The 27958-nt window shown below is 45.3% G+C and overlaps 2 protein-coding genes across 6 annotated transcripts; both read left to right on the forward strand.

Moving 5' to 3' along the window:
• The first annotated feature begins 419 nt into the window (after positions 1 to 419).
• LOC118316928 lies at positions 420 to 7030 on the forward strand. Of its 3 annotated transcripts, none has more exons than XM_035645229.2 (9): positions 420 to 1089; positions 2448 to 2621; positions 2930 to 3087; positions 3263 to 3461; positions 3977 to 4073; positions 4189 to 4360; positions 4458 to 4613; positions 4735 to 4862; positions 6332 to 7030. In XM_035645229.2, exons 1-9 carry the CDS (start codon positions 827 to 829, stop codon positions 6353 to 6355), a joined length of 1371 nt encoding a protein of 456 aa, XP_035501122.1. In that variant the 5' UTR covers positions 420 to 826; the 3' UTR covers positions 6356 to 7030. The 3 variants fall into 3 exon arrangements, with proteins under 3 accessions (XP_035501122.1, XP_035501120.1, XP_035501121.1); XM_035645228.2 differs by lacking the exon at positions 6332 to 7030 and adding an exon at positions 5637 to 5767 and having other exon boundaries at positions 421 to 1089; XM_035645227.2 differs by lacking the exon at positions 6332 to 7030 and having other exon boundaries at positions 4735 to 5767.
• A 69-nt stretch (positions 7031 to 7099) lies between these two features.
• Positions 7100 to 27216, forward strand: fgd1 (FYVE, RhoGEF and PH domain containing 1). Of its 3 annotated transcripts, none has more exons than XM_035645199.2 (18): positions 7100 to 7490; positions 15581 to 15865; positions 15951 to 16146; positions 16339 to 17086; positions 17303 to 17392; positions 18126 to 18274; positions 18365 to 18521; positions 18610 to 18748; positions 19373 to 19431; positions 19586 to 19732; positions 19828 to 19920; positions 20032 to 20111; positions 20197 to 20227; positions 20712 to 20813; positions 20934 to 21062; positions 21359 to 21517; positions 21696 to 21842; positions 21998 to 27216. In XM_035645199.2, exons 1-18 carry the CDS (start codon positions 7328 to 7330, stop codon positions 22271 to 22273), a joined length of 3150 nt encoding a protein of 1049 aa, XP_035501092.1. In that variant the 5' UTR covers positions 7100 to 7327; the 3' UTR covers positions 22274 to 27216. The 3 variants fall into 3 exon arrangements, with proteins under 3 accessions (XP_035501092.1, XP_035501093.1, XP_035501091.2); XM_035645200.2 differs by lacking the exon at positions 7100 to 7490 and adding an exon at positions 10337 to 10690; XM_035645198.2 differs by lacking the exon at positions 7100 to 7490 and adding an exon at positions 10743 to 12850.
• Positions 27217 to 27958: the final 742 nt, after the last annotated feature.

Here is a 27958-nt window from a genome sequence, read left to right on the forward strand (position 1 = left end):
GTACAAGCTCATTCTTATCTTGTTCTTGTACTATGTTCTCGCCCTCAGACATGCTTATGGGTGAATTCGCAAAGTCCATCCTGTCACCTTTTCCTTTCTATTTTTCCTAACTTCATTGGAAAATGTCATTGAGGTCAAGGAAAGGTGTAAAGGAGGATTTGTAGGACTTAGGAAAAGCCAACAGATGGAGGATGGACTACAAAAAGCGCATCTTCTCGCCCCGTGCGTTCTTAGCCCGTTGATTCATGCAGGCTGAACGTGGACAACACCGAAAAATATTTATTCATTTCCAAGGTTGGAATTGAAATAAAAACAATGACATAGGCTACAAAACTGAAAGGAAAAGGTTGTCACATTGAGAATGTTTGCTCACACTCACATTTATCCACATGACCACCGTGTGGCATAAGATGGAAAGGAATCAAAGGCAACGGTAACTTACATGATGACTTGCGTCCCTTCTCGTCATATACATACTCTTCTACTTCGGATCGCTGCCGCAATGAATTGTGGGGCGTCTATTTCGCCTTTCCTTTTGCAAAGTTAGGTCCAGTGTACCCTATGCTAAAGGAGATAGAAAAAGGTAGCATTGGAGCACCTATCCTAAGCATTTAAAGAATTCGAACAGTTGTTATCACAGCTGCCGATGAAATACTTATGTCATTTTACTCAGTTAGGAATCTTCCTACGCAAATTAGACAATTCGACTGCACCCACTCTCACGTGATCTCTAATCACAGAAACATGACCTCTCGGTGACCTCTGACGGGCCCGAAAATGCGGCTCTGTGATTGGCCGAGCGGACTAGCCTCGCAGACGGGTGAAGATGACTGCCGTAGTGCTGTTGCTGCTCGGACTCTCCGCTGGTCCTGGACCCTCTGAGTCCGGCTCCGCTCCGGGACCGGGACCGGAGCCGGACTCAGGGCGCGGCAGGATGGAACTGCGGCGCGTGCAGGGCCTCGCCTCTCAGCCCAGGTACGGAGAGTGCTGGGCGCAGGCTCTGGAGCACCTGGACACGCGCTGTAAGGACATGACGTCGGAGAGCCAGAGCCGGATAGCGCTTAAGTTCACCCACTGTCACCTGAGCAGGTAAAAACACACACACACACACACACACACACGCGCGCGCGCGCGCATGTTAGCAGTTTTCGGGGTAACTTTGGGTTTTTAGTCCCTTTACCTGGAGCAGGAAAAGTTCAGAACCTGTTAACGGCCCATCTACTGACCAATCATTCATTCATTCATTCATTCATTCATCGTCTACCGCTTTATCCATTTAAGGGTCGCGGGGGTCGCTGGAGCCAATCCCAGCTAACATTGGGCGAGAGGCGGGGTACACCCTGGACAGGTCGCCAGCCTATCACAGGGCCACATACAGACGGACAACCATTCACTCTCACATTCACACCTACGGTCAATTTAGAGTCTCCAATGAACCTGACCCCATTCTACATGTCTTTGGACTGTGGGAGGAAGCCAGAGAACCCGGAGAGAACCCACGCACACACGGGGAGAACATGCAAACTCCACACAGAAAGGCCCTGGTTGGTTTGAACCGGGACTCGAACCCAGAACCTTCTTGCTGTGAGGCGAAGGTGCTAACCACTACACCACCGTGCAGCCACTGACCAATCAAATCACTTGAAATCCCGAGTCATCATCCCGCAGGACCCTGAAAGGGACAAAAGAGTTAAGAGTTAAGAGTGAAGTGTCAAGTGATGAAGAGCGTTAGATTTATAAATGAGTTTCCCATCTGGTTTTAAAACAGAACCCGTAAACGGAGAGATGCATATTTACATTATGGCTTCATTTGAATTCAACAATGATTATTTGCGTGACACTGCGTGACGATGAATATTCATAACAACTACATACTATGTATTTTATTAGAAAAATGATCCACACACTTCAATATTTGCCATGACTATGAATGAACAATTCAGTCTGATTAACCTCATCACACATACCGCTACTTCTCTACTTATATATAAAATTCCTGTAGATCCTGTAGACAGAAGATGTCTCACTCTATTGGATTCTTTTACAGTCGTGTTGTTACAGAGTTTCTTCTCTCTCAAAACATCTTTGACAGGAAGTGACAGTGGCATGCAGAGAGACACAAACTGATAGCAGCTCAGTTTAATAAGTGACAGCTGATGTAAAGAACCAATGCCAGCGTTTGTTATTTTACTGAGACATTCTATCAGTGCAGCTCTGAACAAACTGAGGATACATTTAAATGTTTTGATAAAAATGCTGCTTTTATGCATAATATAATACCCTAATACCCCTCAATATTTCCCATGGTTCTATAAAACATTTCAGTTAGACTGAGCTAAATCTGTATTCCCTGGAATGACCACCAAGGGTCAACTCCACTGGTTACATTATGGTGCTGGCACGTCATGGATTAAATTCCTGGAATCTATGTCGTCGCTTTCTGTCAGCTCTGGTAGGGATTTCCCATCGTGCCCTGACGGCTCCGAGGTCAGCAGGTGTACAGGTGGGATGGACGCTGTGGCCTTCAACGCCTACACGGAGTTCTTCACCCACACTCACTCCATCTGTCACTTCCTGCAGTCGGATGCGTGGCAGAGCCGAGCAGAAAACACCATGCACAGGTGAGTAACACAGGTGAACTTTTCCTGATCTCTCTCCATCTTCTCTATTTCAACCTCCTCTTCTCTCTCCCCCATTTCTCTCCTCTCACCGCAACCGGTCGCAGATGACCCCCCACAAGTGAGTTTGGTTCTGCCAATAGAAATGTCTATTTGGTAAAAGGGAGTTGTTTTTTTCTCCTGTCGCCAAGTGCTGCTAATTGTGGGAACTGTTGGGTTTCTCTGAAATATTGTTACGGCTTGACCTTATGTATGTTGTGATTTGGCAGTTTACAAATTGAATTGAATTGAACTTGTGTATGTGTATACAGGTTAACAGAGAGTTCAGCAGGTGTCGCTGAGCAGCTTCAGTCCACCAGGCAGATGGCACAGGAGCTCATTGAGGCCCAGAGTGAGGCCTTGCAGGCGCAGCAGGAGATCCTGAACAATGGGGAGGAGCTGAGAGTCACCCTGCAAGACTCGACACAGGGTAAAGCACAAACACACCCTGAGATGGTCTACAAAAGGTGAAAAACTTAATCGGGGTTGGATACATTGACAGACTCTGAGTGTGAAAATACACAGATCAGGACTCCATCATCATCTGTCTGTCTCTCTTTGTCTCTGTCCCTCCATCCCTCTCTCTGTCCGTCTGTGTCTCGCAGGCCTGCGGTCGGTCTTCTCAGAGCTCAGTAGCGTGTCTAGGGAGCAGCAGGTGGCACTGTCTGAGCTCTTTAACAGAGTTTCCTTCCTGCAGAGTTTCCTGTTGATGGAGGCTCATAGCCTGAGCTCCTGCTGCTACAACGCTGCTGCTCTCTGCACCTCCTTCCTACTCACCTCTACGCAGCGCTCCTCGAGAGCAAGGTAACTCCTCCTCCTCCAGAGCCAGGTAACTCCTCCTGCGCCTCCTCCTCCTTACAGAGCCAGGTAACTCCTCTTACCATTGAGGGCTGTGGCTAAGGAGTTTGAGTGGGTCATCCACTACTTGGTCGGTGGTTGGATTCTCAGCTTGTCCACTCTACTTGCCTTGGGCAAGACTCTGTACCCAAAATTGACCCTAACTGCTGTGCCACTAGCGTGTGAATGATTGACAAAGGGCTGGTTATACAAGCGCTTTATGAATGTGTGAATGTCAACTGTGCTGTAAAATGCTTTGAGTGGTTGATATAGGACTTCAAATGTGCGATATAAATGCTGTCAATTTAATGCAGTCGATTCCTACTGCTCCTCCTCCTCCAAAGCCAGGTAATTCTAACTCCTCCTCCTCCTCTCCCTCCTCCACAGTACCTGGATCTGGAGGAGGTGGAGCTGGAGGAGCCAATCACTTCATCATTTGTTGTTATGTAATTAATTAATGTGTTGTTTGTGTGTGTTTGTAGGTTAGCGTTGTTGTGTCTGGTGTGTTTAAATTTCTACCTGGAGAGAAAAATCTACCAGTTTGTGATGAGCTCTAATCATCCTGAGCACAAACACATGGTGAGTAAACAGCTGACATCACGCTGACGTCACGCTGATGTCACACCGTAATGTACTGACTGGTGTTTGTCTGTGTCAGGTGGTAACTCGTGTGTGATTGGTCCTCTGTATCCAGGAGCTGCTCGCCGCGTACGTTGGCATGCTGCGGCGGCTCATGCTGTGTGTCGGACTGTGTGTTCTGCTGTACGCGTGTGTTCGCTACAGAGACCCGGTGCAGCAGAGCCTGCAGCTACTGCAGCAGCTCAGGGAGACGCAGCGCCGCCTGCAGGAGGCACTACATCGTGCAGGTGAGTTCGGTCTGCACGAAGAAGCTGAACCTGCGTCACAGCTGGTGGAGGGAACAGGAACGGCAGCTCAATTGTCTGTCTGTCTGTCTGTCTGCAGAGCGTCTCGGAGAGAGACAGGAGATGACTCGGGTAAAGTTTGGTGAAGAAAAGGACAGAGGAGACAAAGACGATGTCCTTAGTCTGAGCCGTCGTGTCCTCCCGAGATCAGAGAAAAGAAGACAAGCGGATGACCTGTCTCACCTCTCACACACAGGTCACCTGTTCACCCGATCAATCATCTACTGAGATTTGAAATCAAACACCTGATCACTATGATCGTCACTTACTGATTTCGTTGACATGTCCACATACTTTTGGCCACTTTTTTGCAACAGGTCGGAGGACAGCTGACGTGACCCCACTGCCATACACTACCCACAATGCCTCAGTGAGTCCAAGCCAGCGTCCTTGTGGCCCCCCTTCCTCCCCTCTGGTCTATAGTATCCTGGTGGAGGACAAACAGGTAGATCAGATGCGATTATTTGAGTTGAAAGTTATAATCCTCTAGATACATTTATAAAAGCCTTTTGATGTGTTCACAGAAAAGAAGCTGAAACTAGCTCAACTTGAGGAGAAAAACTCCTGCATCATGTTCACGTATTATTAGCCATAGCAAATAATAAATTAAGACCATTATGGAGGTTCTGATCCTGGTGGCAGCTCAATGTCCATCCTTTATGTAAAAGGTAATATCATATCAATTGTTTTGATTTCCTGGTTAAAGATAATTTTATGTAGTTCCCAAGCCGGTCTTATGTACAGTTCAGATGATAACACTGAGTTGCCATTTTAACATAACAAAATACACCACCTAATGTGTCTTTGCCCTAAATATAAGAATAGAACTTTAAAGGGCAAGACAAAGTAACCATGTCAATTAAAATAGGATATGGTCAAATACCTGAGCATTGATGTGGTGAAATGATATCCGATTCACATAATCCCCCTCATGTTCTCCTAGGTGCGCTTTAATGGGGATGTGTGTGTTATAGCCAATTACCATGGCAACATGCATTGGGTTAAATCTATGCATCTTCCATAGTACGGGTTGACCAGGAAGTTACCCCTGAAGAAGTTACCCTAAAAAGGCAGTAACCCTTTGTCGTACAGGCCTCAACTCACAATCATACAACAATGTGTTTTTACTCACACTGAACCAATGAGATGTTACAAGGGCAACCACAGACTGAAATCCTACGACCTCTGACCTCTGCTGTTTCACTCTCTGCACACTCAGTGTCGTTACAGCCTGAGGAGCCGGCGATCGGAGACTCTCTGAATCTTGCTATGACATTGCCAATATGACATCACGGAGACAACGTCATAAGCTTTTATGTTTCATGTCAATAAAGTTGAGTTTTAAACAGAGATGTGTTTTTATGACATGAAACAAATGTGTCTGACTTCTAACCTCACACACATTTATACAATGAAAAAAAAGATGGGAAATGTAGTTGAATCCCAAAAATAGCATTCCAAGGAATACAATGAAGACAATCTGTTGATTATGACTTGACCAGTAGTTGACAAATGATTGACGCTCAGCGACTTTCTAACAACGTTCTAGCTTGTCTCAGGAGGCTGGTAGTGCCTCCTGCTGGAGAACAACTCAAACGTGTCATATGGACGAGAGTCACACTGGAAAAAATAAAACAAAAAAAACGGGCTGGAATTTTTCCTTCTGCTTCAAATTTCAGTCTTTTGAAAAAAAAAGGGCAGAAAATGAGAAACAGACGGAGGGGGAGGAGAGGGGAACTGGTCTGGGATCAGATGTCTGGACACAGGAGGAGGAGGAGTTGTGGTGTCGGTCTTTAGCTCAAATTAGATTTTCACACAAAAGCCTGAAACTGCAGAGAGAAAGACGACTGACTGTCTCTCTCTGTCTGACTGTCTATCTGACATTCTGTCTCTCTGTCGGTCTGTCTGATGAAGACACGTTGGAGGGAGTCAAAGTGAAGCAGCAGCAGAAGAAGAGCTGAGTCGACAGGAAGCGAAAGACATTTCTTCTTTGGATCAAGTTCTTCCTCATTTGTCTGATCTGAACTGGGATCAGCAGCAGGTCCGAGATCTGATCTGGGATAAGCAGCAGGTCTGAAGATGGCTTGCTCTGTGGGCTCACGTTAACAGCCTGGATGTCTGCGGTCAAACATGGAGGACGAGAGATTCGCGAAGTTTGTTTTTCTTCAACACTGACAGGAAAGAAAAGGAGGGGAGGATGAGGGAGAGAGAGGGAGGATGAGAGATCTCCACATGGCAGAAACATGATGCTGCATCCTGGAAACAGCCCCTTCACAATAAGTGTCTGGTGCTGATCTGTGACTGAACCTTGAGAAGAAGAGCCTGGTGCTGATCTCTGATATGTGACTGAACCCTTCTGAATAAGAATTTAATGTTGCTCATTACTTAACCTTCAAAGTAAGAGCCTGGTGCTGATCTGTGATCAGTGACTGAACCTTCAGAATATGAGCCTGGTGCTGGTCTGTGACTAAATCTTCAGAGTAAGAGCCTGGTGCTGATAACTGGTCTGTGACTGAACTTTCAGAATAAAAGCCTGGTGCTGGTCTCTGATATGTGACTGATCCTTTGGAATAAGAGCCTGGTGCTGATCTGTGACTGGACCTACAGACTAAGAGCCTGGTGCTGATCTGTGACTGGACTGTGACTGTGATTTGGGTATCACAGCAACCCAAAGACAGAATGAGAACAGGTTTGAAAAAGAGTAGAATAAAATGAAATAGAATAAGTATAAGAGTCTGGTGCTGATCTCTGATCAGTGGCTGAGCCCTTCAGAATAAGAGCCTGATTTTAAACATGGAAACATGAACACGAACTGAAACAGGAAGAAAAGAAACTCTGAGGCAAACCTGAGCTCCCCTGCTGACTGACCTGTGTCCAGGTGTGGACTGACACACCTTTGCAGGTCTAAACATGCAGCTGAACCAACCTCGCTGCTCCCTGCTGGGCCTTAGCATCCCTCCTCCTCCTCCGCCTCCTCCTCCTCCTGCCTCCTTCTCCAATCATTTCAGCACCATGAGGTTTTCCTACCACCTGAGCTCCACGCCACCACTTAGCAGCTCCACCTGCAGGACAGGTGAGTCGCTCACATTTGCTCTGTGTGTTGAGTGAGTGTGTGAGTGGGAGAGAGATGCCTCCTTTATAACAGTTCAGCGACATTATGTCTGTGTCGTATGATGTCATACTCAGTCATGTTGGTACTGTATGTACGTTTTTTGTTTTTCATGGTTCTGTAGTTTGTCATTTTAAACAGTACAATTGTCAGATTATGTGGTGAGGCTCAGGGAGGCTGTGACAGAAAACAGACCAACCAGAGTCTAGTTCGGGTTCTGGTAAATGGTAAAAACATAGAGATGGAGATGGTGGATCAAACTTTAATCCTAATGTGAAACATAATGGTTCACACAAAAAAACACACACACACACACACATACAAACCAGTGTTTGACCTCTGACCTGTTGTTGTACAACGGTGTGTAACTGACGCAGTAAAATCAGTCTGAACACAGACCAAGACTCGATCCTCAACCAGGCAAGTGCCCAGAGGCCCCTGACCCCTCAGGGGCCCCGAAAGCCCCATGTTTCCTGCACACCTTTTTGGATTGTCTGATAATCAATCAGATAATCTGACTGATCCCCTATTAGTAAGAAATGTTGATCTTTAACAGGTTCACCTCTGTCCTGTGGTCCTGGTCCTCCACTGAAATCCTGGGCAGCAGATTGGATGAAGCATCTTTCCTCCACTGTTACTGAAACCACACTTCTTTTCCTTCAGGGTCATTCTTTTCTCTTGATAACCTTCTTCTTTCAGAAGCCGCCATTGTTGTTAGCGTACAGACAGCAGCAGTCTCTCCTCTGACTGGTTAAATCGACTGATGTTTTCTATCAAAGAAAACTGTGAAACTGCTTTCAACTACAAACTAATCCATTAATCAGAAGTTATTCTGATTTTTATTCTGAGAAATAATGAAACGGATGTTTATTGGTGGTCAACAGGGGCCCGGGGCCCCTCGGGTGCTTAATGCCGCCTTTTTCCCCTGGTTCCTGGTCCAATCATGCCTCAGGTGTGCCTCAGGTGTTTGCAAACTGTCACTTGCAAAACAACAGACCTGTCTTATACTGTACATGTAGTTGAGAGTTTATATTTTCAAACCTGGAGAAATCTGTCGTTTTAATCAAGGTCTGCATTTCATTTGGTCGCCTCTCTGTGGCGTTATAAAATCAGTAACAAGCTTCCAGGGATTGAGTGAGAGGCAGCGAGGGATCCAAATGTTATAAATGGGAACAGAACATTACCTTCACGATGCCAGAACATGTGGCTTAATTTAGACAGTTAGGGGATGTTATTTTCTTTCTATAGCCTCATGCTGTATTGAAGCAGTGTTGCAACCATAAACTCCCCAGAAAATTGATTACTGATGTTAAAAATGAAGTGAGAGTAGGGTAATTTTTAGAAACAGACCAGTTGAGTCGCCCTTTGCTGGTAATTTAGAGAATACAGGTGTGGGGCACTTCCACATTGGCATCCCTTTCCGGACCCGGTGACTACGTCTATGTTTTATTTAGTCTGTGGTCGCAACGCTATGAACTGTTAGTAATTCCCTTTTTCAAAGTCTGCAGCAATGGTGATTTATAAAAGTCAGCGAGGGACATGATGTCCCAGAGGGACAGCCCTCAGCCCGAACCAACTTATTAGGAACGAGTCTGTGAGTCCTTGAGGGTGGACACTGGGACTGGACCCGAATCACACGGACTGTATGATGACACACGTGTCCTGTCTCTGTCCTCTGTCCTAATTACATGTAGTTGTGACAGTGACGTGATTGCTGACCTGTAGCTTCATCCCCCAAAGTACCCCCCTCCTCTCAGCAGCAGGACATGTAGAGACAGATACGAATGAAGAGCTGTGAGTTAAAAATAGACAGATTCTTTGCGTGTGTGTGCGCACGCTCGCTTGTGTCTGTGTGTGTGTGTGAGTGTGTGTGTGTGTGTAAAATGTTACACACACACACACACACACACACACACACTGTCTCTCTATCTACATTAATAGTGTTCTGGAGGATGGACGAGCAAGCTTTTCTCTCTGTAGGTCACTAGGTCGCTCACCGATGCTTTGGGGGGAAGGGAGCTGTGTGTGTGTGTGTGTGTGCGTGTGTGAGGTCAGAGGTCAGCCTATAGATTTATCTTCTCCGCTGCCAGATAACAGGGTGCGTTTGTTTTTCAACCCGACCACAGAGGGGTGGAGTTGTCTTAGTGAAATGGGTGTATGTTTGATTTACATCTGCAATAGTCTCCCTGCTTCTTCAGTACCTGGGGTATGTTTGATGGAGGTTTGTGATCGAATCAGCAGCTTGGTTAACTTGGGGTGTGTTTGTTTTTTTAGTGACATCAGTAAGTGGAGTTAGTCATTGGATTTATGATCATGTGGCTGAAGGTCTTTATGTTCCTCTCTGGGCTAGTGCTAATGCTAACTGATAACTGACCCAGCAGTAACAGTGACAGTGTTGACAGGCCTGACTCTAGGGGGTTGTGTGTGTGTGTGTGTGTGTGTGTGTGTGTGTGTGTGTGTGTGTGTGTGTGTGTGTGTGTGTGTGTGTGTGTGTGTGTGTGTGTGTGTGTGTGTGTGTGTGTGTCAGAATCAGCACCTCTTGCCGTTTGTGGGCTGAGGTGGACTACTCTTATCCAGAAAAACATTATAAGCGTCTTACTGTGGAAACATGTCATCTCTCACTCTGTGTGTGTGTGTGTGTGTGTGTGTGTGTGTGTGTTTCTTCTGTGTTAAACCATGTGATCACATATACCACCCCCCCATCTTCTTTATTTGTTGTCAAGGAAACCAAAATGGAAAGAGAGAGAGAGAGGATATACCGTCTCTCTATCTCTCTCTCGCTCTCTCTCTCTCTCTCTCTCCCCCCCCCCCTCTCTCTCTGCCTCTGCCACCGCCGCCTGCCGCTCACACACCGGGCAGCCCACTGAGCAAACCGAGCGGACCTAACCCACTTATCCGTCCTGTGGGTCTGCAGTGGGTCCGGACCGTCGGTGTGTCGGTGGGTCCGGTCCGTGCCTCAGAGTGTGTGTGTGTGTGTGTGTGTGTGTGTGTGTGTGTGTGTGTGTGCGCGCGCCCGCGCGTGTGTATATGTGTGTGTGTGACCCGGTTTCTTCTCCGTGCTGTGGACCGGGAGAGCCGCTCTCTCCCCGCACCAACGTCGTCTTTAATGACCGGATTTGTGTTTTGTTGCGCGGTGTACATGGACAGAAGCAGCCTGATCAGGGGTGAGTGACATCTACACACACGTGTACGCGCGTCTGCACCGCGCTCTCGCTCTCTCTCACTCACACACGCGCGCACACACACACACACACAGCATAAATACCCTAGCTGCTGATAACCGCTGCACTAGCGCGCGTGCACACGCACGGGCGAGCGCACAGCTGCAGTATCATCCCTCCTCTCCTTGTCGTCGTGTTAAACAGCAGAATGACGATGATTGATGATCGACTGTCACTGCATATAAAACCATAATAATCCCGAGGACGGCGGGATGGAAATGACATACGCGCGCTCACACAATCTGGCATGCACGCGCACACACTGACCGACATCTCGCCGCAGTGGATGTAGGGTAGTATGGCTGCAGATGTGAGTCTAGGATCAGGCACGTGACACATCTGCGATTAACACTGGGGTATTAATGATCCACCTGACGTCACCGATCGATACTCATTATTCCATCATCCGTGACAGCAAAATCAGGCAGATTTTACACAGACAGGATCCTAATTACAGCCCAGACTGTGTGTGTGTGTTGTGTGCCTATGTGTGTGTGGAGGGGGTGTGTCTGTCTGTCTGCAGAGACAAACCAACACACACACACACACACACACACACACACACACGGCATGTTAACCATTAAAATGGCGGTACAGCAATGAAGGTGAAATATACAGACTTAATAACGTCTGTAGGTCGAACACTGAATTCATTCAGGGCTCTGTTCTATCTGTTCTGTTCCGTCTGTTCTGTTCTATTCCATTCTGTCTTCTCTGTTCCGTTCTGTTTCGTCTGTTCTGTTCTGTGTCTGTTCTGTCTGTCCAAACTGTGACAAATGCTCATATGCAGACAGAATACTCATTCTTATCTGTCCTATTAATAGCCATCTTTACCTGTTTTTTACATGTTCTCTGTTAGCACAGGTCGAAATGCAGCAGAACACATGAGATCAGACAAACCACAATAGATCCTCTCAGAACCACCTCCATGAATCTCCTGAATGACTGTTAATACTGATTAAAGACCCATAGAACCTCCTAAAGGACCATGTAAATGACTTACAGAACCTCCCCAACCATCTCAAAGCCACTGCTCTGTTCTGTTTCACCTAACGTTCATGATGATTACCAGAACCACCCTAAAGGCCTGTTAGAACCTCCTTAGCTATGACCATTAACACCTCCTGAATGATGATTAGGACCATCCAAAGAACTACCAAAACCATCTAAAAGACAACTAGGACCACCTCCACAAACCCTTCTAGGTCCTATAGAACCTGTAGAACCTCTGTAATGTCTACAAGAACCTACTTTGGGACATCTACGGTCACCTAAAGGAACCACATAATCCATTCAGTGGCCAATAAAACCTTAAGAATGACAAGAACCACCTTGGTGGCATTGGAACCACAGGACTAATAGAACCAATTCTGGAGCCAATAGATCCCCCTTTAACAGCTCTTGAATCACATTAAGGACCTCTTAAACCTTGTTAATGACCCAGAGAAACCAGCAGAATCAGAACTGAACCTTCCTTAGGACAACTCAAAGATCCTCAGTCACTCCGAGAACCTCCTTTAGGTTTTGTAAAATATGAACAAATGTTTTTTCCTTATCCTTATGTAACACTGCAGCACAAAACCTTAACTACCAGTCAACTCATCTACCTAACTTACCCACCTACTGATTACCTGCCCACCTGTGTTTGCACCATCATACCAACCAACCACACTTCTGATATACCCTAATCCAGCAATTGTCTTAAACTAAAATTATGAGAGGTCCAGTAAATCTGCGTTCCTCCCCCACTGAGGTCAGGTTATTGTCTCTGGAAGCTAGCTTGACTTCCAGACGTTGCATCTATCGTTTCTGTCATTTTCGTGGGTGTGACCATGTCTCATCGACAAAGGCTGAGCTTGTTAAGCAGAGGAGAGAGCAGGAGGCCAACGGTGAAGCCAAGGGCGAAGGCTGGGTCTCTCCAGAGGCTCAGCAGGAGTTGGGCCGAACGCAGACGAGGAGTCGGCTGGGCTGCCTACCCCAGATGTGGAGCAGCAGTCAGTTGGACCCGCCGACGAAGAACCAAGAGCAGAAGCCGGCCGTACCACCGACAGCAGAAAAAGGGCAGAGGTCGGCTGGACTGCCTATGGAGAACCAGGAGCAGAGGTCAGCTGTACCAGACGAGAAGCAGGTTTTGGCCAGACTTGTGAGCACTTAGGAGGCAGACCCAATGCAGTTCTGATAGGCTGAAGAGATGTTCCTGTAGCTGGGACTGCCTCTCCTACCTGCAGGGCCTCAAGCTCACCGCTGGCTGCTCCCGGTGCATCACTGCGATCTCCCCCACCATTTAGGCCAGCACGGTCAATGGCTGAACAGCTGTGGATCCGTCATGCTTCTGGTTGTATTGAGCCCCATGTTGAGCACCAAAGTAGCAGGGCTTCCTGTCACTGTCTTTTCACCTAACACAAACCCGTAATGTTGTTTTAAATGTCCACTTTTGACAATTGCAACAGATAATATACATAAGATATAATATAAAAGATAGATCTCTTTAATGACAAAATATGCCTATTGTCCGCCAGTTGGTAACCCCTGCCCTGAATCCTTCAGACCAAATTATCTACCCACACTCATATCATCCTAATTGCTTTTAGACCAATGTATTAAGCTGCTGACCCACTATATCTCCATTTGTTTCTTATCACCAGTCACCCAAAGTAAGTTACCTAGATCTATCTAAAGAAGAGCGCAGAGTTCCAACTACATTCTGTTTCAATCTATAAAATTTCCTGAATGCCGATTCACAAAATTTAATCTGTTACCATGGAGACCTATCTTTGATACAATTTTCATGAAAATCCGTCCTTAACTTTTTTTGTTGATCCTGCCGTCAAACAGACAAACAAGCCAAACAAAACCGGAACACATCCTCTTTGGCAGAGGTTACAACCGGACTCACATGAATTTAGGCTGACGTCCATATCTCAGTTATTCCAAGCTGGAAGCTATACTAAGAATTCTGGGTAATGTAGTCTGGAGTGTGATAAGTGGAACTGCATGCGCACGGACACGCGTGCACACACACACACACACACACACACACACACACACACACACACACACACACACACACCATCTGCTTTACATTAGCCCGTTGATGTTTTCCCATGACCTCCCCCATCATTTTCACATCTGTGCGCGCACACACACACACACACACACACACACACACACACACACCACACTCTCATACACTGAGTGGACCTCACAGTCACATGGCTGTTGATTTGAATCTCTTGTCATTTGTATTTTTACCTTTTCTCTATTTTGATCATTTAATGATTCCTTGTGTCAAACCGGGCCCTCAGCTCGTCGGTATAGCAGCGTATGACCACAGGAGTAAGAAGGAAATCAGGTGAAGTCATCAACAGAGTCACAGTGTCTCTGTAAGCAGTAGTTAGGGGTGCATGGATGGGCCTTAACCATGTAGTTATTATTGTTGCTATGACAGTACACCTGGTACATGTCCAATGACCCAACCATATGGGTTGGAGGACACAGCTGCATCGACCAACAGATGAGCAGTCTCATCTGAGGTTGTATCCTTTGAGGCTAAGGTCAGAGGTCAGACAGACACACAGTCAGGAGAGATGAATGATCAATAACCGTGTCCTTGGCAGCATTGATCTGACACGTGTCTGATCGTGAATAAAGGATGAGCCTGATGAAGAAAGAAAACAGCTACTCAGCAAAAAACAGACGTGAAACAAACGAGTGACATCTCTCATGGTTACAACGAGAGACGCGCGGTGTGTAAACTTAGTGTGGAGATTGAACATTGAATGTAACCAGAGTTAGAAATGATGCCATTGCTCACTGTGAGTCCTCACTGATGTCACAGTGAGCCTAAGATGGTGATGATGATGATGATGGTCATAGTGATGATGGTGATGATGAAGATGATGATGGTGACTTTGACCTGCAGGACTCTCTAGTGTCTGGCTTTATGGCTGGTAGATTCCTTTGTTGCAACGATTAAGAGAGTGTGTGTGTGTGTGTGTGTGCGTGTGCGTGTGCATGCGTTCGTGCGTGCGTGTGTGTGATTTCTGTTATTCATTACTATAAAAAAAAAGTTGAAATATGTTTCACATAGTTCATTTTCATTCAAAACAACTGAGGCAGAAAGATGTGAGCAGACTCTGGTTGGTCGCAGTCTGCACACACACAGTAATCGCTTCCATATGATGTCTCTGGTCGTTGGCGCTGACAGAAATAAATTCCACATGGAGACAAAGACAGAGATGTTTGTGGTTTGTTAAGGACTGCTGCTCATTGGCTGAATCCTAGGGCTTCCTGGCAGCTGATTCCTTAGAAGGAATCATGTAAAACAACAAACTAGGCTGAGACGTTGAAACCACGATGAGACCTTTGACCCTCTGTTATTTTCAATTTGTTGACCTTTAGACTAAAGAGATATTTGTTTTGGTGTTACAGTTCCTGTACTACAACTCCCATGAGGTGATTAAGCATGAGAGCCAAGTCAGTTTTTATCACAGTACAAGCCTGAAACATAAAACCATGAATAAAGACCCTGACATCAGCAGAACATATCAATATTAATCAATACAGTTCGAGTTTTTGAAATAGAAAAATGTAAATCAACTACTTTTTGTAAAAACTGAATATTTGATAAAAATGTTTTTACATAGTGAAATAAAAAAATCCAGGCATATACTATAAAGTGGGCACAGTGAATTTAGTGTTTTAACTGATGATTAGTTCATTATTAGTTTCTGGTGAATTTACTGAAGACAAGGAACTTTTATTATGCCAGTCTTTGGGCGTGACCTTTCTCCTGTATCATTGTGACTTGTCCTCCCCTACCCCCACCCCCAGGTCCCTCCTCCTCTTCCAGTCCCAGCTTGCTGACTAAGAGTCTCTCTCTGGAGCCATCCTGCTCACCGTGCGGTCATCAGGGGGCGCTGGATGCCGATGCTCCCCAGCAGCCAAGCTCAGACCCAGGACCCGTCTCCCTGGAGGGAGGCCCTCTGTTAACAGGGCGCCGCGGCTCAGCTAACGGGCTGCTACTGGTCAACGACACGGGGCCGCCGGAGCTGCCAGCTACAACAATAATACCACCGAGCAAGAGCAGGCCACTGCCGCAGGGACACAAACCTCAAGGTGAACAACTTTCACTTTCATTTTCGTTTTTACATCAAACACATTAATTACATCACTAAATGACCTGTGACCCTGCCCTCCATAGTCCCCCCGAAGCCCCCCCACCTCCAGCAGGCAGGGGTGTCAAAGCCACGCCTCAGGGGTCCAGACAAGCCCCTCCCCCCTCCTCCGCCATGTAGACCCCTCCCAGCGGACCCTAGGGGGGGGCGGACTCCGCCCACCCGCACCGACGGCACCGCCTCCCCCACCTGTGTCCTCTCACTCATCGAGAAGTTTGAGCGGTGAGTTCTGATTGGTCTCAGAAGGTGTAAATTATCTGTAATTATTAAACACTTTTCTTGTCTTATCGATCACCCAAAGCAATTTACACTACCGCTTCATATACTGAGCAACAGGTGCCATCATATGATGTCATCATTTATGATTTAATTGATATTTTGTGTTCATTGTGTGTGTTTATTTTGTGTGCACAGTGAGCAGATCATCGTGGTACCTGACATCACTGGGGGTGCTCTGTGTCCCCGCCTTCCTGACGCCCCCTCATCTTCCTCCCGACCCTCTTCACCACCCTCATCATCATCATTCCCCACCCCTCCCCCACCCGATGAGAAGCTGCCCTCTGACATCAAAGGTCATCATGACATCACTGTGGGGGGTGAGGAGGAGGAGGAGAGTGAACTGCTTAATGATGATGATGATGAAGATGAAGAGCTGGCAGTGGCGTGTGGTGATGACGTCCATCAGAAGCGTCTGTCCATGGAGTCAGGTTACAGCGCCTCAGAGAAACATCCGGAGGACGATGTGGTTGCTGTTGACATGAGAGAGCAACAACAACAGCTGCCACTGCTCCTTGACCAATCAGAGATCCCTTCAGAGCGCCTGTCGCTCCCTTCCTCGCAGACAGACGGGAAGCTAGCCAATCGGGACAGTGGGATTGATAGCATCAGCTCGCCATCGCACAGCGAGGAGCTGTGCTTCGCCGGCGTGGAGGACGGGTGCGTGGCTTATCCTTGCAGCCCCGCCCTCCTGCCCCGCCTCTCCAGCTCGTCCTCATACGCTGGGGAGGGAGGTGAGGGGGAGGGGGATGAGGGGGGCGTAAGGGGTGCGGCAAGGAGGAGGAGGGACTTCTCTGAGGATGGAGACAGTGACCTCGAGGAGGAGGAGGCGGAGCTAACACTGGTGTTGTCTCCGCCCAAAACAGACAGACAAGACTCTGCTGAGGTGAGATGCCTTCATTGACACAAACAACTACAGGAAATCTAACTATCATTATCTAAATTGTTTTTGTTGGATATTCATATTAATGGCTAAATCAAATGATTTGATCAACTAATAATAATCTCAGCTGCAGATCTGTCCGGAGCAAAGGAGGATATGATCAGCTGATCTTAACTGTGTCACATGATAAATCCAGTGACCTTCTGTGTCTCTGTCCAGCTGTCTGTCCAGCAGAGGGTCTTCAACATTGCCAACGAGCTGCTGCACACTGAGATCACCTACGTATCTAAGCTCCATCTCTTGGACCAGGTGAGTCACCTGCTCTGAACCTTCTTCTTCTTCTCTAATGGCAAGTGGCACATAGTGTTTAATGTGCTTAAGCGCCACCTACTATGCTCCCTTAGATAAGCTTTACCCCTCAAGCTGCTGGCCTCAGAACCTTCCTGCTCTGAATCTGAACCTGGACCACTTCTCACAGTCTTTTGTTGTTATATTTGTAGCTGCATCCATACTGTATCCAATGATGTTTTCGTTTGAAAATTAACCTCCAGACAAACGTTTTAGCTCCATATCAGTAGTAATCTCTGCCCACAGTAACACACCTGAAAACACATGCCACATGATCATTCAGGTGTAAACAGGATGCAGATAGTCTACTCTGCAGTCGGCTGCTGGTAGCTGAGTAGTGACTGTTTTAAATAGTAAATCTATGGTAGTGACTGATCAAAATTAAACAGGAAGAGGACGTGGGCGTTGTTGTTTGAAAAAAAAAAACGTTTCTTAAAGTCTCTGTTGTGTCTCCGCCAGGCATAACCACAGCAATAGCGATGTATTTTAAAACTAAAACACAGTAGTGTGGATGTAGCCTGTGTCTCACCACTAGTTGCCATGGAAATCTCACTGCATTGAATGTCCATCCCTGGTGAAGTTATTAGAATATCTACAGTTGTTCTTCTGGATTCACTTGTGAAACTGAACAAATAATGAATCTGTTCATCATGTTCAGTTTATCACCCTCTTCCCCTCTGGTCTCCACCTGCAGGTTTTCTGTGCCAGACTCCTGGAGGAGGCTCGGTCTCGCTCCTCCTTTCCCTGTGAAGTCGTTCAGGGAATCTTCTCCAACATCTGCTCCATCTACTGCTTCCATCAGCAGTTCCTGCTGCCAGCGCTGCAGAAACGGATGGAGGAGTGGTAAGGACAGCTCTGCTCCTCTTCCGCTTCTTCTCCTGCTGGCTTTGCTCCTCAAGAATCACTCTCACTTTGTTCCTCCTTTGTGTGCAGGGACTTGAACCCCCGGATCGGGGACATCCTGCAGAAGCTGGCTCCCTTCCTGAAGATGTATGGAGAGTACGTGAAGAACTTTGACTGCGCCTTGGAGCTAGTGAACACCTGGATGGAGAGATCGGCTCAGTTCAAGACCATCATCCAGGAGATCCAGGTGCAGATCAGCAATACCGCTGCTCCGCTCTGCAATCGCCTGGTTGTCATTTTGTGTGTTAGTGTGTGACTATGTGTGTGTATTGCAGAGGGAGGAGCGCTGTGGTAACCTGACGCTGCAGCATCACATGTTGGAGCCAGTTCAAAGGATTCCTCGCTACGAGCTGCTGCTTAAAGATTATCTACACCGACTGCCAGAGGATGCCCCGGACCACAGGGACGCTCAGAGTACGAGAAACAACCATAATCCAACATCAGTGTGGTGACAGTGATGCTAACATCAGCTAACAGCAACCAACATTACACATCAGCCAACATCAGCTGACTTAAGCTATCATCAACTGACCGTGTTTCTTAACATTTTTTGGGCCCTCAATGCCTCCCCCATCAAATATAGTGTAGGGTAATTGTTCCTTGTTGTTATTATAATCCCTTGAATGTTGATATTGATTTTATAATTTAAAAAAGAATGTCATTAAATGCCCAATAAGGGAATTGATTTAACTGGACAGTTTAAGTATAATTACCATTAATATCCCAAAAAGCCATTTGAATAGAAATGATGAGTGTTAAACCAATGTAACAGTTAGAAATGTCACAATCAATGCTGAACAAGTATCATTCTTATTAGGTAATCATATATCTAACAAAAACAAAGCAAGAAGGACTTTTATCTTTTGAAGGAAACCAAAATGTATTTGTTAGTTAGCATTGGCTAACTTCAGTTGGCATCAGCTAACATTAGCTGACAGAGGTTAGAATTTGACATCCTTTCATTGAACGACGTCAAGAGACAAAAAACCATCAGTAGTGTTCACAGCGTCACCTGACCTGACGTGTCTCTCTCCGCAGAGTCTCTGGAGCTCATTGCCACAGCGGCTGAACACTCCAACGCCGCCATCAGGAAAATGGTAGGAGAGTTTTCCTGTCAACCGTGACCCTGGTGGTCTGCCACAGTCCAAACCACTTCACTTGTTGTGAAGCTTGTCAAAAAGAGCTGCTGCTTGGTTTTTCCGATTTTTTTTTTGAGTAAAATACTTCCCAATCTGTCTCTGTTCCCATCAGGATCGAATGAGGAAGCTGTTAAAAGTGTACGAGTTGCTCGGAGGAGAAGAAGACATTGTCAACCCTACTAACGAGCTCATTAAAGAGGGACACATCCTCAAACTGTCGAACAAGAACGGGACCACGCAGGACAGATACCTCATACTGGTCTGCCATCCTCTGCTCCCTTCACTGTTTTACAGGACGTCACTGTGGAGAAGGTAACATGTGACACAACTCTCTCTCTCTCTGTCTCTCTGCAGATTAATGACAGGTTGCTGTACTGCGTCCCAAAGTTGCGTCTGATTGGTCAGAAGTATGGTGTCCGCGCTCGCATTGATGTGGATGGCATGGAGGTGAGACAGTGACCCCAAGATGTTTCAGTCTGTCCTGCATGCTTTAAGAGGGAGGAGGTGCTCACGAAGGATTCTGGGGTCCACTTTGGATAATGGTCCCCCTTCTTTCAGCTGAAGGAGACCAGCAGTGCTGCAGTTCCCAGGACGTTCGTGGTGTCTGGAAAGCACAGGTCCCTGGAGCTGCAGGCCAGGTACAAACTCAGAGACGGTGCTTCATCACTTGAAACTGGTCCTGCTGTTTTCTGACTGACTTTCTGTTTGATTGTGTCTCTGCAGGACAGAGGAGGAGAAGAAAGACTGGATCCAGGTAGGCCCATTGTCTGTCCTCTGTCCTCTCATTAGCCTCTGTCTGTCCCTGTCTGCAATTGTCCAGAGGGGCTTTATGTAAGAACTCAAAAGTACGACTCAGCTGCTCTGGACATTTTTCACAAACTTTTCCTGCAAACTCTGTAGTAACATTTCCAGAAAATTCAAAGCGAGAGAGTGGCCATGTCGATAACAAAATCGAACCACGGAATCAACAAAGGAGTGGAAAGCATAAAAAAAAGTCTGTACCTGATGACGTCTGACCTGGATTTAACCCTATGTTCTGTGAAAGGAAAACTCCACTTTTTCCAGAGTTCTGAAAACAGCTAAAAGCCCAGTGATACTAGAGCTGTTTGATTCCTCATCTTAATGTGTGTGGTAAAAACATGAATCTATGAAGGGAACTGTTTTGGATATTGTTTGGTGTTTACAGCAGCCAATAGTACTGAATGTGTGTGTGTCTGTGTGTGTGCTAATGTATTCAGGCCATCCAGGCAACCATCCAGAGACATGAGCAGACGGTGGAGAGCTTCAGACATTTGAACTGCTCACTACGAGATGATGAGTCTACACCACCTCACTCCCCGGTAACACGCACACACGCACGCACACAGATGTATTTCATGTGAAAGTCTTTTAGTCTGAACTTGGTATAACGCACACACATACAAACACTCACACACTGTAACTGTGTCCATGTTCTGCAGAGCTGTGTGGAACTGGGGAAACGAGCTCCAACTCCGATAAGAGAGAAGGAAGTGACTCTGTGTATGAAATGTCAGGAGCCATTCAACTCCATCACCAAGAGACGACATCACTGCAAGGCCTGTGGACACGTACGTCCAACACACATGCCCTTCACTTTTCACCGTCCAGTCCAGTTGGTCCAGTAGGTTAAGTTAGTCCAGGACAAGGGAAAAAAGACTAAGACAGGAAGTCAAACCAGAACAGACATAGAAGGTAAGTCATTTCAAAATAAAACAGGAAATGATAAAACAGAGTCAAGGCAGGAAGCCGCAGAGGGACAGATCACAGTGTAAAGATGGCGGACACATACGATCATCTAATCCATAACAACAAAAATGGCATTTTTTAGACTCAGTGGTTGTCCCTTTGTCCATGTTGAAACCAGGTGGTTTGTGGGAAATGTTCAGAGTTTCGTGCTCGTCTGTCGTATGACAACAACCGAACCAATCGCGTTTGTGTCGACTGCTACGCCACACTGGTGGGAGCGTTGCCCTCGCCCGCCACGCTGACCAGCAGCATCCAGAGGAGGCGCTCAATCTTGGAGGTTAGTGTGATATCACTGTGGCATCGATGTAAAACGTGAAGCATCTAATTTTGATATTACAACCAACTCATTGATGATCTGTCTCTCGTTGCTTAATAAACAGGCCTCACTGGCAGCAGAGAACAGTGCGATTTGTAGTTTTGTCCCGAATGCTGAGTCTCTCTCTTCGTTGCTGTAGAAACAGGCCTCCCTGGCAGCAGAGAACAGCGTGATTTGCAGTTTTCTTCACCACATGGAGAAAGGAGGGGGGCGGGGCTGGCAGAAAGCCTGGTTTGTCATTCCTGAGAACGAGCCACTGGTGCTCTACATCTACGGAGCGCCACAGGTATGTTAACCTTTAACAGTGTCTGATGGCTTAAGACAACATACACACTCAACACAACAGACACAACAAACAAAACATCTTTTGCGATGGTCTAATTCCCATGATACACCTGAGAAAAGAGATGTGTGTGTCTGTTTCCATGTTATCTCCACCAGGACGTGAAAGCGCAGCGCAGCGTCCCTCTGATTGGCTTCGAAGTCTCTCTACCTGAGTCATGTGACCGCCTGGAGAGGCGCCACGCCTTCAAGATCTCCCAGAGTCACCTGACCCTGTACTTCAGCGCTGAAGGGGAGGAGCTTCAGCGGCGATGGATTGACGTCTTGTCGAGGGCCGGGAGGGGGGAGGAGCCTCAGGTCCACCGGCCAATTGTGGAGAGTCTGGAGGAGGAGGGAGAGGAGCTTGTGACTGCTGTCGAGGGTGAAAACACGTGATTCTATTGGACAAGAAACGATGGAGATGAAGAAGGTGGGGTCTTTTGATGAAGATCGATCCCTATTGGATACCGGAACAAAGTAGTGCATACGTCACTGGTTCACACACACACACGCACATACAAACACACACACACACACACACACACACACACACTGAACCCTCTGTATATTTAAAGTTGCGTGCTTTGTCTGCATGATTCCTTGCTGCTGTCGACACAAGATGGCGTCCCCCCCTCTCTCATTTCACCGCTGCTACACCTGTAAGGTGAGGTTGGTGCAGCCTATGGTTACACAGTTATGTTCCCCCAGATTCTATAAACACTACAGTTCCCAAGAGCCCCATCTGCTGTTGAAATGGAGAAGCCTCCACCCAGAGTTGTGACATCAGATTTGTGTCATCTTCAGGAAACTGACCCAAAATTCCCAAATGAATTTTGCCAGCCGGAGCTCACAGTCAACCATAAAGCACATTAAATCAGCAGTGACGGACTATGTCCCCACTTGTCTTCTGATTGACTGAAGGACGTCCTTGTCTGTTGTCCAGTTAGAAGATTACTGTGAGTTACTATTAACTAATTTAACACATTTTACTAATTTAACCAATTGACCAATTTAACGTATTTAAAGTTTCTCTGGAGACATTTAGGTCAAACAGTCACTTCTCCAGAAAATGGACAACGAGACACTTTTTATTTTTATCAGTGTGCATTCAAACCTGCAGGAGAGTGTGGGATTACACCGGGACGGTTGAATATAAAATGGACGCAGTGAATCTGTAATGCCCATTTGTTGAAGACAACAAAGTGCCGGAGGATGCTCTCATTTTCTGCACAGTGCAGTGACAGAATGTTTGAGCAAGGTGGAACCCACTTACACAGGACCGGGACCGGGACTAAGACCTAGATATGGACCTGGACCTGGACTCAGTGAAACAGAGTCCAGTCCAGTCTCCCCCAGAAACACCTCAGCACTTCCGTCCAATGGCTCTGTGAAGGCCGAGTGTAGAAAACAGTGTGTCCACTCATGTGATGTAGTGCCTCCATGTGGCCACAGTACTGCACCTACAAACCTGTTGAGTGTGTCAGAGTCTGAGTGTTTGTCCTGGTAGTGGATTTGGGTCCTGCAAATTTCAAATGTTGACAGGATTCCATCTGCAGTGAGTTCAGTTAATACATAAACAAACATAACTGTATTACTTTTAATATATAAAATACATCATATACAGTATAAACTTTCATCGAGAAGCAAAAAGAGATTTTTGTCTTTTGAGTAGAGATTTGAGTTTTAGTTTTTTCCCTCCCATAAGCAAAAGAAAGATTCAGATTAATTTATTAAATTTTGACACGGCAGCTAAATAACAGCATTAAAACATCACAGTGATGCGACATCTGAACATCAGAGTCATAAGAATGAATTAACATGAGCCCGATAATAATCGGTTCATTTCAAAAATAATTTTAAAAGATATAATGTCTTTTATTTTCACTCATGGAAACATTTATATATTAACCACGCACGATGATGGCAAAATATCTTAGAGAAGAGAATTCATATATAAATAAATGATATAAGGGCCCAGTTATTTGAAGAATTTTAAATATATATATGTAAATATATGAGAACATGGGGCAGGTTCACAGGTGTGTCCTGCACTGTAATGAATAGCTTGTAGAAACAGATAAAGAAATCATCATTATTCATAATTATCATCAATCAGAATTCGGCAGCCTCAGGTGAAGGGTTTGGTCTTTGCTGAGGTCATGTGACACAGGACTCCAGGGTCCGTGTCCCGTCACAGAGCTGCAGTCGTAGTCTAGTGAGGGAGACCCCATCCCAGCTGTCTTGAATGATGAAACAAGAGATTAAAAGAAATTCTTCCCTGTTTTTAAAGTGAAATTCAATATGAAGTATAAGCAATCTGAATATATATATTTTTAAATTTTTTATGCAAAATTCCTGGAGAAAAAAACAACTCTTTTTTCTTTCCTTACTGACAGTTGCTGTCTAACCTCCAAAACTACGCTTCCCAGCGAACTCTGCTCTGAGGCAGGGACTTCTTTCACCTCTGCAGATGAAGCAGGGTACGGCAGGTTCTCGTCAGTGTCCTAAACAAACATCCTGCAACATTTTGTGGCGTAAAAAAAACAATAAACATGACTTTATTGATATTCACTTCATGAATTAAAGACATTCTCTCCTTATAATGTCATCATCGTTTCTGATATGACAAAAGTTTAAAAAAGGCTTTATTGTAACTGTACAAATAAATGTAGATCAAAGTAATGAAATAATTCAAAAGATTCAACTCTTCTCATTATTTTCACTCGTCCTTTTACATATTTAATAATTTCTATTTACTGTCTCACGTGTATAGTGAGTGTCAGAGTAAATACATTAAATATCCCATAATTTTGACAGAAAAAAGAATAAATTTAAACTTTTAATTCCATGAGATCTGTCAAATTAAACATTTTACTTTGTATCTCATGACAACAATAATTTATTTCAGAGACAATTTACCTGCTTCCTTTAAAAAAAAAAATCTTCTCTGACCTTTATTAACCAGATTAAAAACTGATTAATGAAAAATGAATTACTGAAGATGAGATGTGAGGCTCCTGCAAGACACCGATGATGGAGGTGATATGAGTTTAATGTGAAGTTTTAAAAATGGAGATATGAACCAGAAACCAGACTGGACTCAGGTCCGATGGACGTTAAAAACACTGAGTGATTAGAGGGAGCCGACATGAACTGACTCGTCTTCACCCCTGGTGGTGCAGCGTTCTTTTGGACAAAATGTTTTGACAGTGAAAATCGTGAATATTATGAATATTGTTATTGTAACTGATGAATCTGACTTCTCGTTGGATATTTCTGTGTTTTCGAGTCTGGGTTGTGTTTGATGTTTGCTTGATGCAAGAAGAAAACAAAGTAAGATTTTTGTAAATATAATTTATTCTCCTGTGACCCCCTCCCTATACCCCGGCTGTTCCTCCACACAGCCAGAGCCCTGCAGACGGTTTGGGCTCCAATGGTAGCCATGTTGGCTACAAAGGATAAAAGAACAATCTGACATTTCAAATTCTGTGGTTCTCCCGTCTTTGTGCTAACCTAGGCTAGACTGACATGGACACAGATGAAAACTGATGCATCTGAAACATGCGACTGAAAATGTTCTGAAATGAATGTTTCTCAAAATGTTGAACTCATCTTTAACTTCTACCTGCGTTGCTGCGGTGCTCGTCTGTGCGTGGCCCTGGTTTTGTAACAGCGTGTTTTTGCCGTGTAAAGCAGACTCCAGTGGTGTGTTGCCCTCTCCTCCCTCAGTGGAAGGAAGTGGCCAGTAACTCAGCCTTTTTCATCGTCATTAGGTGTAAAAATGTATTCAACTTTCAGTCTGATTTGAGCTGTGTGTTTCTTTTGCATCATTTCTTTGAATTTAACTTTTTTAGACATTTGGAGTCCGGTTCCTACCGGTCCTGACTCGTTCCCAGTGGTCCTAAATCCAAATTGTCCTTACTGGTCCTTACCAGTTCTGACTGGTTTTGGCAGGTCCTTACCGCCGCTGATTGGTTCTGGCAGTTTCTGACTGGTCCTAACTGGTTCTGACTGGTCTTGACTGGTTCTGACTCAGATCAGTATGTTATTGATACAGTTGAGCAGTGGTGTGTTGTATCAGTCGGGTATTTAATTTCTCTACATGTATCTGAAGATGTTCAGTGTTCAGAGCTGGTAAAGTTGTTGATCACATCTACAATATGTATTGAATTATTTGTTGTATTTGGTCTTAACACCATGTCAGTCCACAACCAGTTACTCTCTGTTGCACCTGTTCAGGTAATGGAAGACTCTTTTCTCACAACATAAGCTAGCTGTAGCATGAGGCAAGTCTCCAAAATGATTTGGATAAATATGAATATAGAAGTGAAAACATGAAACTTGATTTGAATTTATTGACGTCTTGTTCTTTTGACATCATCATCAGCCAGAGCCAGTAGTGATCATGGAGTGGAGCCACGGTATCGATGTCCCACCCAGAGCTGCACTCAACCAATTCGGACTCTGCTGTCCATCGCGACATCTCAGCCCGTTTTTGTAGCATCAAATAACTAATTAAAACCAAATTTATCAGAAACATGAAGACTTGAACATACATCAGTTTAATAAGAACCTAAAATGACAGACACCATTTATGTAACATGTTCTTTGACTTTTTTACTATGGTCCATGTCCCACCTGCTAACATAGAGGGGCGGGGATTATATTTATGACCTATACTGCAGCCAACAGGGGACAGTCCTGATGATTTGGCTTCACTTTTGGGAGCTTTCATGTCTTCCGTCTTTATTTACAGTCTATGGTTTGAGACCATGAGAACAGAATGAAACATGCATGAAACAACAATCATGATATTTCTGGCATGTGGAATATAAACATGACCAAATATGGATATAAATATTTCTAACAACAATGAAAGAACCAATAAGAGGAGGACGAGGCCGTGATGTCGTGCAGTGGAATTGCATTGTTTTTTTTGACCAGAGCACTAACTTCCTGACTTCTTGTCAGACGAACCGCAGGGATTCTGGAGCAGCATGTTACCATGGTGACCTTCAGGTTCCCCAAGCCTCACTCTCCGGTGCTGGTTATACTGTTGCCATAGCAATCACTACTCTTACCATGACAACAGAATCCATCAGCATCTCTCCCTCTCTGCGGGTGTAACTGCAGCATGTTTGTGGACCTGTCTTCTTCTTCTTGTACTTCTGGGACCTTGTTATGACTGATTGATTGATTGATTGCAGGTTATTGGTTAGTGGCCGGCCACTGCCTTCCATCCTGTCCATGTTTGTTTCCCATCATGCCCCCCTCTGTAAGAAAATAAAATGAGAAATGTTTATGAAGTTATAAATGAAATAAAAAACATGATAACTGTCTGCAGCTGTCATTACTTCTGCTAATACCACCACCACTAGCTTCATTGTGATTCTGTAGAACCACTCCCAAGTGAAATGACAGCATCCTCTGCTGACAACAACGAGCTGAGATGTGGGATGAAAAACAACCTGAACCTGTTGATGCAAGTTATGAATCAAAAAGAGAAAGTGCAAGTGAAGGGATGGAGATGTATTTTTACACATATTAATGGATTTAACAGAGTTTTAAATCAGTGAAACTCAAGCAGCCTAATGTCCCCTCAAAATAAAAGTCAGTGCAGAAATTATTTCAACATTATCGTCAAATTCAGTAATTCCCAGAGACTGGGTCGGGACCCACAGATGAGTCTTTTATGTCTGCTGTATACCTCGGAGCCACATGTGGAAGCTTGTTCATATTTCCACCCAAACAGCAACGGTTTTCACCATTATAATCCATGATTCAGCTGCCAGCCACACAAAATGGATATTTGGCTCATTAAACAATGGCCCAGCTAAAGACAAGACTACAACTCAAGTGAGCCAAACTATAGTCCGAGAGGGAGGCGATGGGATAGACTCAACCCAAATGCATTTAATAAGTTTCATTTTTAAGTATTTAACATGTGTTTATGTTTTCAATAACACGTGCATGAAACAAAGCAAAGATAAAATTCATTTATCACACATATCTTTTGAAAATGGCTAGTTAACCATTAAAGATAATATTAGGTCAGAAATGTTCATTCATGCACAAATTTAC

Source organism: Scophthalmus maximus, chromosome 3 (assembly GCF_022379125.1).
Source record: "Scophthalmus maximus strain ysfricsl-2021 chromosome 3, ASM2237912v1, whole genome shotgun sequence".
Classification (NCBI taxonomy): Eukaryota; Metazoa; Chordata; class Actinopteri; order Pleuronectiformes; family Scophthalmidae; genus Scophthalmus; species Scophthalmus maximus.